Genomic DNA, 14,803 nt, shown 5'->3' with positions numbered 1-14,803 from the left:
GCGGGGGTGGGTTGGGGGCCTATCTCGGGGCCGGGGGGTGGAGGAGAAGGAGAGGAGCCCCGGGCGGTATCGTCTACCATGCTGTCAGCCGATTACAGATCCGAATGCCGGTAAAAGAAGGAAGAAGATGATGAGACGCACCGCACGCCGGGCTCCACACAGTGCTGGGGGTGTGACTGGGCGCCGCACCGCTTTATAAGAGCGTGTATCCCTCCGCCAGCGGCCACACACCGCCCCTCGCACACGACACGCCCCTACCGGGCACTCCTCCGAGAGAGGCCACGCCTCCCCCGCTCGAACCGCCGAACTGCTGGAGGGAGGGGGAGGAGCCTGAGCGGAGCTGACTCTAATATCCCAATCCTGCTACTGGACTCATAGTGATATATATATATATATACTGGACTGATAGTGATATATATATACTGGACTGATAGTGATATATATATATACTGGACTGATAGTGATATATATATACTGGACTGATAGTGATATATATATATATATACTGGACTGATAGTGATATATATATACTGGACTGATAGTGATATATATATATATACTGGACTGATAGTGATATATATATATACTGGACTGATAGTGATATATATATATATATAATACTGGACTGATAGTGATATATATATAATATACTACTGGAACTGATAGTGATATATATATACTGGACTGATAGTGATATATATAATATACTGGACTGATAGTGATATATATATATACTGGACTGATAGTGATATATATATACTGGACTGATAGTGATTATATATATATTACTGGACTGATAGTGATATATATATACTGGACTGATAGTGATATATATATACTGGACTGATAGTGATATAATATATACTGGACTGATAGTGATATATATATACTGGACTGATAGTGATATATATATACTGGACTGATAGTAATATATATATATATATACTGGACTGATAGTGATATATATACTGACTGATAGTGATATATATATATATATATATACTGGACTGATAGTAATTATATATATATAATACTGGACTGATAGTGATATATATATTACTGGACTGATAGTAATATATATATATATACTGGACTGATAGTGATATATATACTGGACTGATAGTGATATATATATATATATATATACTGGACTGATAGTAATATATATATATATACTGGACTGATAGTGATATATATATACTGGACTGATAGTGATATATATATACTGGACTGATAGTGATATATATATACTGGACTGATAGTGATATATATATACTGGACTGATAGTGATATATATATATACTGGACTGATAGTAATATATATATATATACTGGACTGATAGTGATATATATACTGGACTGATAGTGATATATATATATATATATACTGGACTGATAGTAATATATATATATATACTGGACTGATAGTGATATATATATACTGGACTGATAGTGATATATATATACTGGACTGATAGTGATATATATATACTGGACTGATAGTGATATATATATATATATATACTGGACTGATAGTGATATATATACTGGACTGATAGTGATATATATATATACTGGACTGATAGTGATATATATATATACTGGACTGATAGTGATATATATATATACTGGACTGATAGTGATATATATACTGGACTGATAGTGATATATATACTGGACTGATAGTGATATATATATACTGGACTGATAGTGATATATATACTAGACTGATAGTGATATATATATATATATATATATACTGGACTGATAGTGATATATATATATACTGGACTGATAGTGATATATATACTGGACTGATAGTGATATATATATATACTGGACTGATAGTGATATATATATACTGGACTGATAGTGATATATATATATATATATATATATATATATATATATACTGGACTGATAGTGAGATATATATATATACTGGACTGATAGTGATATATATATATACTGGACTGATAGTGAGATATATATATATATACTGGACTGATAGTGATATATATATATATATACTGGACTGATAGTGATATATATATACTGGACTGATAGTGATATATATATATATATACTGGACTGATAGTGATATATATATACTGGACTGATAGTGATATATATATATACTGGACTGATAGTGATATATATATATATATATATACTGGACTGATAGTAATATATATATATATATATATATATATATATATATATACTGGACTGATAGTGATATATATACTGGACTGATAGTGATATATATACTGGACTGATAGTGATATATATATACTGGACTGATAGTGATATATATATACTGGACTGATAGTGATATATATATATATATATATATATACTGGACTGATAGTGATATATATATTACTGGACTGATATCATCTCCTATTACACTGTTATCATCTCATTCTACTACACTGATATCTACTGCACTGATATCATCTACTACACTGATATCATCTTCTATTACACTGATATAATCTACTATCACTGATATCATCTCCTTCTACTACACTGATATCATCTACTGCACTGATATCATCTACTATCACTGATATCATCTCCTACTACACTGATATCATCTACTGCACTGATATCATCCACTATCACTGATATCATCTTCTATTACACTGATATAATCTACTATCACTGATATCATCTCCTTCTACTACACTGACATCATCTCCTATTACACTGAAATCATCTACTACACTGATATCATCTCCTTCTACTACACTGATATCATCTACTGCACTGATATCATCTACTATCACTGATATCATCTTCTATTACACTGATATAATCTACTATCACTGATATCATCTCCTTCTACTACACTGACATCATCTCCTATTACACTGAAATCATCTACTACACTGATATCATCTCCTACTTCACTGATATAATCTACTGCGCTGATATCATCTCCTACTACAAACACTGATATCATCTCGTTCTACTACAAACACTGATATCATCTCGTTCTACTACAAACACTGATATCATCTACTGCACTGATATCATCTCCTTCTACTACACTACTACTAATATTCACTGCACTGATATCATCTACTTCTACTACTACTACACTGATATCATCTTCTACTACAATTTCTGATATAATCTACTGCACTGGTATCATCTCCTTCTACTACAAACACTGAAATCATCTACTGCACTGATATTATTGCCTTCTACTGCAATTTCTGATATCATCTACTGCACTGATATCATCTCCATCTACTACAATCACTGATATAATCTCCTTCTACTACACTACTACTAATATTCACAGCACTGATATCATCTATTACACTGATATCATCTATTACACTGATATCATCTACTTCTTCTACTATAACTGATATAATCTACTGCACTGATATCATCTCCTACTACAAACACTGATATCATCTCGTTCTACTACAAACACTGATATCATCTACTGCACTGATATCATCTCCTTCTACTACACTACTACTAATATTCACTGCACTGATATCATCTACTTCTACTGCACTGATATCATCTTCTACTACAATTTTCTCTGAAACATCTACTACCCACTGATATACTCGTATCTATATCTATAAATACTGCTATATAATAATACCTACTCCTTTTGTAACAAATAAAGTTGCATCATTTATTGTAAAGTTGACAGGTTACAGGGACACATTTGTACTAAACCAGGGTTCTCAAATGTTTTAAACTGGGGGGCAGTTCACAGTCCCTCAGACTGGTGGGGAGCCGGACATTAGTGTAAAAAAATATGAACACTGCAGATATCTTATTTGTAGTGCAAAAAAACAGAAACAAAACAATACAATATTTAAAATAAAGAACAATTTTAATCAATATAAACTTATTTGTATTTCAGAGAGAATTCCCTCATCACAGACCCCCCTCCTCCCCCCCCCTGACCCCCCCCCCCCTCATCAGAGACCCCCTCCTTACCATCCCAGACCCCCCCCCCACCCCTCATCACAGACCCCCTCCTTACCATCCCAGACCCCCCCCCACCCCTCATCACAGACCCCCTCCTCCCCACCCCTGACCCCCCCACCCCTCATCAGAGACCCCCTCCTTACCATCCCAGACCCCCCCCCCACCCCTCATCACAGACCCCCTCCTTACCATCCCAGACCCCCCCCACCCCTCATCACAGACCCCCTCCTCCCATCCCAGACCCCCCCACCCCTCATCACAGACCCCCTCCTTACCATCCCAGACCCCCCCCACCCCTCATCACAGACCCCCTCCTCCCCACCCCTGACCCCCCCACCCCTCATCAGAGACCCCCTCCTTACCATCCCAGACCCCCCCCCACCCCTCATCACAGACCCCCTCCTTACCATCCCAGACCCCCCCCCCCCCTCATCACAGACCCCCTCCTCCCCACCCCTGACCCCCCACCCCTCATCAGAGACCCCCTCCTTACCATCCCAGACCCCCCCCACCCCTCATCACAGACCCCCTCCTTACCATCCCAGACCCCCCCCACCCCTCATCACAGACCCCCTCCTCCCCACCCCTGACCCCCCCACCCCTCATCACAGACCCCCTCCTTACCATCCCAGACCCCCCCCACCCCTCATCACAGACCCCCTCCTCCCCATCCCAGACCCCCCCACCCCTCATCACAGACCCCCTCCTTACCATCCCAGGCCCCCCCCCACCCCTCATCACAGACCCCCTCCTCCCCACCCCAGACCCCCCCCCCCCTCATCAGAGACCCCCTCCTCCCCATCCCAGACTCCCCCTCCACCCCTCATCACAGACCCCCTCCTCCCCATCCCAGACCTCTCCCCACCCCTCATCACAGACCCCCTCCTCCCCATCCCAGACCCCCCCCCCACCCCTCATCACAGACCCCTCCTTACCATCCCAGATCCCCCCACCCCTCATCAGAGACCCCCCCCCTCCCCATCCCAGACTCCCCCTCCACCCCTCATCACAGACCCCCTCCTCCCCATCCCAGACCCCCCCACCCCTCATCACAGACCCCCTCCTTACCATCCCAGGCCCCCCTCCACCCCTCATCACAGACCCCCTCCTCCCCATCCCAGACCCCCCCCCCCCCTCATCACAGACCCCCTCCTTACCATCCCAGGCCCCCCCTCCACCCCTCATCACAGACCCCCTCCTCCCCACCCCAGACCCCCCCCACCCCTCATCAGAGACCCCCTCCTCCCCATCCAGACTCCCCCTCCACCCCTCATCACAGACCCCCTCCTCCCCATCCCAGACCTCCCCCCACCCCTCATCACAGACCCCCTCCTCCCCACCCCTGACCCCCCCACCCCTCATCAGAGACCCCCTCCTTACCATCCCAGACCCCCCCCCACCCCTCATCACAGACCCCCTCCTTACCATCCCAGGCCCCCCCTCCACCCCTCATCACAGACCCCCTCCCCCCACCCCAGACCCCCCCCCACCCCTCATCAGAGACCCCCTCCTCCCCATCCCAGACTCCCCCTCCACCCCTCATCACAGACCCCCTCCTCCCCATCCCAGACCCCCCCCACCCCTCATCACAGACCCCCTCCTCCCCATCCCAGAACCCGCTCCACCCCTCATCACAGACCCCCTCCTCCCCATCCCAGATCCCCCCACCCCTCATCACAGCTTGAGCTTAGGCACCCCCTCAGCTTCAAAAACCAGTCTTGCAGGACGCGGCTGCTTACGGGAAGGGCGTTCCTGCTGTGGAAAAAGCACAGGAACGCCGTTCCCATGCGTTCCCGCAGGACTTGAGCCCTGACTGATATCATATACTGCACTGATATCATACAGTACTTATAATACTGCCCTGATCATCTACTGCACTGATATCATCTGCTGCACTGATAGCGATATACTACACTAATCATATACTGCACTGATATCCTATACTAAACTGATAGTGATATACTGCACTGATATCATCTACTGCACTGATCGTATACTGCATTGATATGATACAGTACTTATAATATTGCCCTTATAATACTGCACTGATATCTGCTGCACTGATAGTGATATACTGCACTGATCATATACTACACTGATAGTGATATATTGCACTGATATCATCTACTGCACTGATATCATACAGTACTTATAATCCTGAACTGATATCATACATACTGTACTTATACTTATGGTGATATACTGCACTGATCATATACTGCACTGATCATATACTGCACTGATCATATACTGCACTGATCATATACTGCACTGATATGCTGTACTGCCACTGATCTACTGCACTCTCACTCTGTGCTTTTACTGATACAATGTAATACTGTCCATTCCTCTCCCCCTTTCCTTCCTTCCTTTCTTCCCTTACCCCCCCCCCCCCATACTCTCCCCCTTATATACCCTCTCCACCCCCCCCACCACACACTCTATCTCTGCCCCCTCTATCTTCTCCCTGTGTTCTCCCACCCTCTCCCTGTATCTTTCACTCCCCTCCTCTCTTCCTCACCTTCTTTTCTGTAAATCTTCCCCTCACTCTAAATATATTCTCTATCTCCCGCCCTGCCAAAACCCCTCTTCCCTCTGCCCTTCTCTTCCCAATCTCTCTCCCTGTCTATGCCACCCCCCTCTATTTCTCTCCCTGTCGACCCCCTTCCACCTCCCCACCATATCTATTTCCCTGTATCTTCCTCTTTTTCCTCATCTAAACCCCCCACCCCCATACTCCCCCTTTTTCTCCCCCTTCCCTTACCCCCTTCTATCACCCTCTCTTTCTGCCCCCCCCCCTCTATCTTTGCCCCCCTTTGTTTCTCTCCCAGTGTTCCCCTACCCCCTCTCTCCGTGTATCTTTCACCCCTCTCCCCCTCATCTTTCCTTTAAATCTCCCCCTCATTCTAAATATATTCTCTACCTCCCTCCCTCCCTCTCTCTCCCACCACCCCTCTTCACTGTCCCCTTCTCTTCCCCAATCTCTCTCCCTGTCTATGCCCCCTCTATTTTTCTCCCCACTCTCCTTCATTCTCCACTGCCCCCCTACCAACCTCCCCCTCCCCCCTCTCTCTTTCTCCCCTTCTCTTGCCCCCCTTATGCTCTACTCACTTTCCAGCAGTAGCCCTCTCCATCTCACATTCTCTTCACCTCTCTCCCTCTTTCCTCGTCTCTCTCTCTCCCCCTCTTCTTCTTCTTCACACCTCCCCTCCTCTCTCTCTCTCTCTCTTTATTCCCCCCCCCTTTTTCTCTTTCCACCCTCTTCCCTCTATCTCCACCCCTCTCCCTCCCCCTACTCTCTCTCTTTCTCTCTCTCTCCTCTCCTCTCTCCACCCCCCCTATCACTTCCTCTGTCATCCCCCTATTTCTGTCTCTTTCCTATTTTCCTACCCCCCCTCTTATCTCTCTCTCCTTCCCCCATCTCTCTCTCCTCCTCTGTCCCCCCTCTCTGTCACTATCTGTCTCTCTCTACCTCTCTACCCTCCTCTCTCTCCCCTCTGCCCCCTCTCTCTCTCTCTCCTCTCTCTCCTCCTCTCTCCGCTCTCTCTTCCCTCCCCCTCTCTTTCTCCTCCTTTCTCCCCCCTCTCTGTCTCTCTCCACCTCTCTCCCCTCTCTCCTCTCTCTCCCTCTCACTCTCCTCTCCTCCTCTCCCCCCTATCCCCTCCTCTCTCCCTCTCTCTCTCTCTCCCTCTCTTTCTCTCTCTCTCCTCTCTCTTCTCTCCTCCTCTCCTCTCTCTCTCCTCTCCTCTCTCTCTCCCCTCTCTCTCTCTCCCCCTCTCTCCCTCCTCTCTCTCCCCCCTCCCTCTCTCTCCCCCTCCTCCCCCCTCTCTCTCTCCCTCCCTCTCTCCCCCCTCTCTCTCTCCCCTCCCTCTCTCCCCTCTCTCTCCCCCTCCTCTCCCTCCCCTCTCTCCCTCCTCTCCCTCCTCTCTCCCTCTCTCTCTCCCCTCCTCTCTCCCCCCCTCTGCCCCTCCTCTCTCTCCGCTCTCTCCTTCCCCTCTCTTCCTTCCCTCTTCCCTCCCCTCTCTCCCCTCTCTCTCCCCTCTCTCTCTCCCCTCCTCTCTCTCCGCTCTCTCTTTCCCCTCTCTTCCTTCCCTCCTCTATCACCCTCTCCCCTCCTCTCTCACCCTCTCCCCTCTCTCTCTCTCTCCCCTCCCCTCTCTGTGCCTGAAGGTAAAAAAATCTTCTTTGTGGAGCAGCCCCATCTTGATCCAGCAATGTGCATGAGTGCCTCAGCTCTCGGGGGACTCTGCCTCCTCATTGGCTGAGACAGCACTGTCATTCACAGCCACTGAGCCAATCAGGAGAGAGAGGGGGCAGGGCCAAGTCACGGCTCTGTGTGTGTTAATGAACACGCAGAGCAGCGGCTCAGAGAGTGAGTCTGCTTTGGTGCCCCCATTGCAAGCTGCTTGCTCAGGGGGCACTCGGCAGGAGGGAGGGGCCAGGAGCACCGGAGGGGGGACCCGAGAAGACGAGGATGGGGGCCGCTCTGTGCAAAACGTCTATCACTATAAACTCTACTTGTAACAGTGGCTTTTCCGGGCGCCGCGAGTAATTCCACTTTATTACATACACTAAACAGCGGGAGGATTTTTAAGTCAATCGTTTTATTAGCATAATTACACATATAGAATGTAACATCCAGAGCCGTAATGCTAAGGGCTGTATACAAAGTTTGCATAGGCTGTAAATTCATACTGAACTAAGGAGGTTAAGCATTTACATAAAGTGCCATGAAAAAGTATTCATACCCCTTTAAATTTTCCACATTTTCTCATGTTACAATCCAAAACGTAAATGTATTTTATTGGGATTTTATGTGATAGACCAACACAAAGTGTCACACGCCGTCGTATCTCTGAGTCTGAGCCGTCGTATCTTGGCGCCTGATTCAAAGAATCAGATACGCCAAAATTTCACTAAGATACGACCAGCGTAAGTCTCTTACGTCGTCGTATCTTAACTGCATATTTACGCTGGCCGCTAGGGGCGTGTACGCTGATTTACGCCTAGAAATATGTAAATCAGCTAGATACGCCAATTCACAACGAATGCAGAATCTCCAAAAATCGAATTTTGTTGCAGAGGATGCCTAAAATCGGACGATACAAAAAAAAAAAAACGAAAATGTCAGTTTTGGGTGGGCTGATTCTTCAAAAAATATCGTAGGCCCGGATTCAGAAACAATTTACGTCGGCGTATCTATTCTTTCTGTATTCAGAAAGCAAGATACGCCGAAATTTGGCTAAGATACGACTGACGTAAGTCTCTTACGCCGTCGTATCTTAGTTGCATATTTACGCTGGCCGCTAGGTGGCGCGTCCGGAGATTTACGCGTAGAATATGCAAATTAGGTAGATACGCCGATTCAGAAACGTACGTCCGCCACGGCGCATTTTTTTTTACGTCGTTTACGTTAGGCTTTTTCTGGAGTAAAGTTACCCCTGCTATATGAGGCGTGGCCAATGTTAAGTATGGACGTCGGGCCAGCGTCGAATTTTGCATCGTTTGCGTAAGTCGTTCGCGAATAGGGCTTTGCGTAAGCTACGTTCACGTCGAAACCAATGAGGCTTTGCGGCCTAATTTGGAGCATGCGCACTGGGATACGTCCACGGACAGCGCATGCCGTCATTTACGTGGGGTCACACTGAATTAACATAAAACACGCCCACATCTTCCTATTTTGAATTAGGCGGGCTTACGCCTGCCCTCATACGCTACGCCGCCGTAACTTAGGGCGCAGGTTCTTTCTGAATACATAACTTGCCTCATTAGGTTACGGCGGCGTATCTGAGATACGCTACGCCCACACAAAGTAACGCCGGGCTTTCTGAATCTGGGCCATGGATTCTACCAGGGATTGTCCGTCTGTGGGCCAGATCCAGAGAGAGAGTACGCCGGCGTATCTACTGATACACCGGCGTACTTTCAAATTACCCGCGTCGTATCTTTAGTTTGAATCCTCAAACCAAGATACGACGGCATCCAGGTTCGATCCGACAGGCGTACGGCTTCGTACGCCTTCGGATCGCAGATGCAATACTTTGGCGTCCGCTGGGTGGAGTTTGCGTCGTTTTCCACGCCGGGTATGCAAATTAGCTTTTTCCGACGATCCACGAACGTATGCGCGGCCGTTGCATTCTCTTACGTCGTCTCTAGTCGGATTTTTCCGGCGTATAGTTAAAGCTGCTATTTTGCGGCGTATAGATAGACTTGCCATGTTAAAGTATGACCTTCATTCCCGCGTCGAAATTTGAATTTTTTTTTTTGCGTAAGTCGTCCGTGAATAGGGATGGATGTAAGTCACGTCTAAGTTAAAAAAAATTACGTCGTTGCGACGTCATTTCGCGCAAAGCACGGCGGGAAATTTCGAAACGGAGCATGCGCAGTTCAATCGGCGTGGGGACGCACTTAATTTAAATGAATCACGCCCCCTAATCGGCGATTTGAATTCCGCCGCCAGAAATACACTACGCCGCCGTAACTTACGGCGCAAAATCTTCCTGGATTCGACTTAAAACCAGGTAAGATACGGCGGCGTAGCGTATCTCTGATACGCTGCGCCTATCTAATTCTATGTGGATCTGGCCCTGTGTATCCCAGTCTCCCAAAACATCAAACATGCACACACACGCACGCGCATTATCGGGTGTCACCTAGATTTGGAAGGGGGCAATTAGCCAAAGTCTTCTAGAATTTCCACCTCAGGGGTGCCGTGTAACACAGTATATCGAGATCATTGTTTCAACCCTATGGTAAACGCGACTTTTAGAAACTGGTGTTAGGTTATCCGGATGTCATATATTTTATTAATAAAGAGCACAGGTGAACGTTGTATTAGCAGCTTTTATAAATAGCAAAGAGATTTTAAATAATTAACAGAAAATGTATATTTTGTTAAAGGCAAGTGCCTGCTGAAAAAAAAAAAAATCTTCTTTTTCTGATTAGTAATGAAAGAATTTAGGGCCAGATTCACGTAGAATCGCGGCGGCGTAACGTATCGTAGATACGTTACACCGCCGCAAGTTTTCATCGCAAATACCTGATTCACAAAGCACTTGCGATGAAAACTATGCCCGCGCCTCCGGCGCAAGGCGGGCCAATTCAAATGGGCGTGTGCCATTTAAATTAGGCGCGCTCCCGCGCCGGACCTACTGCGCATGCTCCGTTTCCAAACACCCGCCGTGCTTTGCGCCGTGAAGTAATTTTTTAAACGACGACGTGCGTAGCGTACTTCCGTATTCCCAGACGTCTTACGCAAGAAGGAAACATTTTTAAATTTCGACGCGGGAACGACGGCCATACTTTATACAGCACATACGTGTGCTGTGTAAAGTTAGGCACCTAAAACGACGACTAACTTTGCGACGGGAAACTAGACTAGCAGCGACGTAGCGAACGCAAAAAAACGTCGTGGATCGCTGTAACTACTAATTGCATGCCCGACGCTGGTTTACGACGCAAACTCCCCCCAGCGGCGGCCGCGGTATTGCATCCTAAGATCCGACAGTGTAAAACAATTACACCTGTCGGATCTTAGGGTATCTATGCGTAACTGATTCTATGAATCAGTCGCATAGTTAGGAAGACCCTAAAACAGAGATACGACGGCGTATCAGCAGATACGCCGTCGTATCCCTTTTGTGAATCTGGGCCTTAGCTCCTTAAAGGGTTGGTCCAACTCGGAACGCCTGGGTCGGCTTTTGTTGGTGCTGGAGACGGTAAACCATCTCACGGTTTCTTGTATTTCCCGGGGGGACTCCGGTGACGAGACCTCGGTGTTCGGGTTTCCAAAATCTGCTGGGCTTTCCATTTCCTTTATACTAGGTGGAGTGTCTAATGCCGCGTACGCACGACTGCTTTTCATGACGAGAAAAATTCAATTTTTTAACCACTTCCATACCGGGGGGGCACTTACGCACCTTCCTGCCCAAGCCAATTTTCAGCTTTCAGCGCTGTCGCACTTTGAATGACAATTGCGCGGTCATTCTACACTGTACCCTAACACATTTTTTTATCATTTTGTTCCCACAAATAGAGCTTTCTTTTGGTGGTATTTGATCACCTCTGCGATTTTTATTTTTTGCGCAACAACAAAAAAAAGACAGAAAATTTAGAAAAAAATAAAGTTTTTATTTTTTTCTGTTATTTTTTTGGGGAATAAGTAAGTTTTCTTCTTCAATTATGGGCACTGATATGGTGGCACTGATGAGCACCGGTGAGGCGGCACTGATGGGCACTGATAGGCGCACTGATAGGCAGCAATGATAGGCGGCGCTGGTATGCGGAACTGATGGGCACTCAGAGGCCACACTGATGGGCACTCAGGCGGCACTGATGGGCACTCATAGGCGGCACTGATGGGCACTCATAGGCGACACTGATGGGTACTTATGGGTGGCACAGATGGGCACTGATAGGTGGGCACTGGGCATGGATGGGCACTGAGAGGTGGCACTGATGGACACTGAGGGGTGGCACTGATGGACACTGAGGGGTGGCACTGATGGACACTGAGGGGTGGCATTGATGGACACTGAGGGCATTGCTGGGCATCACTTGTTTATCCCAGTGCCCATGTTGCCAGTCAGTGCCCATTTGTGGGCACTGATTGGCATCTTTCTCATTTTTTTTTTTTTACTGCCCCCTTCCCTGGTGGTCCAGTGAACAATAAACAATCAGCGCGAACCCCCCCTGTCAGGAGAGCCGCCAAACGGCTCTCCTCTACTCGCGTCTTTACAGAGATCGGAGATGCAGGGTGTCAGACTGACACCCCGCATCACCGATCTCCGCGCTGTGTGCCCCCACGGGCGCGCGCCGGCAGGAAATCCTGCAGGACGTCAATAGGTGATGAAAAAAAAGACAAGGAAAGAAGAAGAAATAAGATGATGAAGAAAGAAAATTAAGAAAAAAAGAAGAAGAAAGATGACAAAGAAATATGGTAACGAAAGAACAAGAAAGAAGATGCAGAGAAAGAAGGTGAAGAAGAAGAAGAAGAAGAAGAAGAAGAAAGAAGGTGAAGAAAGAAGATGAAAAAAAAAAGAAATAAGAGGAAGAAAGAAGGTGAAGAAAAAAAGACAAGGAAAGAAGAAATAAGATGATGAAGAAAGAAAACGAAGAAAGAAGGTGAAGAAAAAGAAGAAAGAAGGTGAAGAAAAAGAAAGAAGAGGAAGAAAGAAGGTGAAGAAAAGGAAAGAAGGTGAAGAAAAAAAAAAGAAGATGAAGAAAGAAGATAATTAAAAAAGAAAATGAAGAAAGAAGATGAAGAAAGAAGAAGAGGAAAGAAGAAGAAGAAAGAAGAGGAAAGAAGAAGAAGAAAGAAGATGAAGAAAGAAGAAGAGGAAAGAAGAAGAGGGAAGAAGAAGAAGGAAGAAGAGGGAAGAAGAAGAAGGAAGAAGAGGGAAGAAGAAGAAGGAAGAAGAGGGAAGAAGAAGAAGGAAGAAAAGGGAAGAAGAAGAAGTAGGAAGAAGAAGGAAGAAGAAGTAGGAAGAAGAAGAAGAAGAAAAGAAGTGGGAAGAAGAAGAAGAAGAAGAAGTAGGAAGAAGAAGGAAGAAGAAGAGGGAAGAAGAAGAAGGAGGAGGAGAAGGAGGAGGAAGAGGAAGAAGAAGAGGAAGAAGAAGACGAAAAAAGACGACAAAGAAAGAAGACGAATGAGGCCTCGTACACACGGCCGAGGAACTCGATGTGTTTGGCACGTCGAGTTCCTCGGCCAGTTCAGCCCTGAAGCCGCCGAGGACCTCGGCGGGACGAGAGCTCCCATAGAACAACGAGGAAATAGAGAACATGTTCTCTATTTCCTCGCCGAGGTCCTCGTCGGCTTCCTCGGCCGAAAGTGTACACACGACCAGTTTCCTCGGCAGAATTCAGCCAGAAACTCGGTCGGAAGCTGAATTCTGCCGAGGAAACTGGTCGTGTGTACGGGGCCTAACAGTATAATGACGGAATGAATAAAAAAAAAATGTAAAAATGTGAAATTGTGATGTACCCAGGGGGTGTTCTGCTTAACTTTATTATTTTTTGTTAACAATGGAGTGTTAATTGAAGATGTGGAATTTTCATGTCCTAGCAGGAACATCTGGCACTATAACTTACTATAGGATTTTCTTTTTCTAAATAATATATATTTTTTTGCGCTGGCTATAAGAACAGTAACCCGCCACAACCGACAAATGATCGACCTTTGTTATTTCATTCGGAGGATTTCAATGAGGATTATCTGACTGCCCCCTCCAGAGCTATCGACTTGCCAGCATTTCAGGGCGATACATCTAGAAGACCAGAGCTGGGGGTTCTATACACAACATCTGAATGATTTTATCCTAATTAAAACTGGCACTCCACTTTACTAGGCTGTGTTGGACAGAAACCTCATCGAACAGTTTCCCTTACGCAGAAGTTTTTCCTTCCAATACGCTGACATTTTCAACGATATTATTGAAAGCTGAATTTAACCCATTAGTTACCGGAAACTGGGCATCATATGGGGTACAACGGTAAGCACTGGCACAGCACAGACTATAACTCCACAATGGCCTCATGCTCTGTGACAGGTCGCACTAAAGGGCCAATCAAAGTGACCCTTTACCATGTAAATAGCTGTGCCCAGTCACAGCTGATCACATGATATCATCACGCAGTTGCTGCAGATTTGTCGGCTGCACATCCATGAGACAAAACCCGCCATTCCACCACATCCCAAAGGTTCTCTATTGGATGAGATGTGATGAGTGTGGAGACCATTGGAGGACAGTGACCTCATTGTCCAGTGGTGAGATGATTGGAGTGCAGTGACCTCATTGTCCAGTGGTGAGATGATTGGAGGACAGTGACCTCATTGTCC

The 14,803-nt window shown here is 46.1% G+C and overlaps 1 protein-coding gene across 1 annotated transcript in view; it reads right to left on the bottom strand.

The window, feature by feature from the left end:
* Positions 1-172, bottom strand: part of CALM1 (calmodulin 1) — a 44,943-nt gene extending 44,771 nt beyond the window's left edge. Inside the window, exon 1 of the mRNA XM_040332759.1 lies at positions 78-172. Coding sequence (XP_040188693.1) covers positions 78-80 — 3 coding nt within the window. The 5' untranslated portion in view covers positions 81-172. The remainder of the gene's footprint in view (positions 1-77) is intronic.
* Positions 173-14,803: the final 14,631 nt, after the last annotated feature.

This window comes from Rana temporaria, chromosome 13 (genome assembly GCF_905171775.1).
Source record: "Rana temporaria chromosome 13, aRanTem1.1, whole genome shotgun sequence".
NCBI lineage: Eukaryota > Metazoa > Chordata > Amphibia > Anura > Ranidae > Rana > Rana temporaria.
Note: the sequence above shows the minus strand (reverse complement) of the source record. Positions and strands in the feature narration are given on the sequence as shown.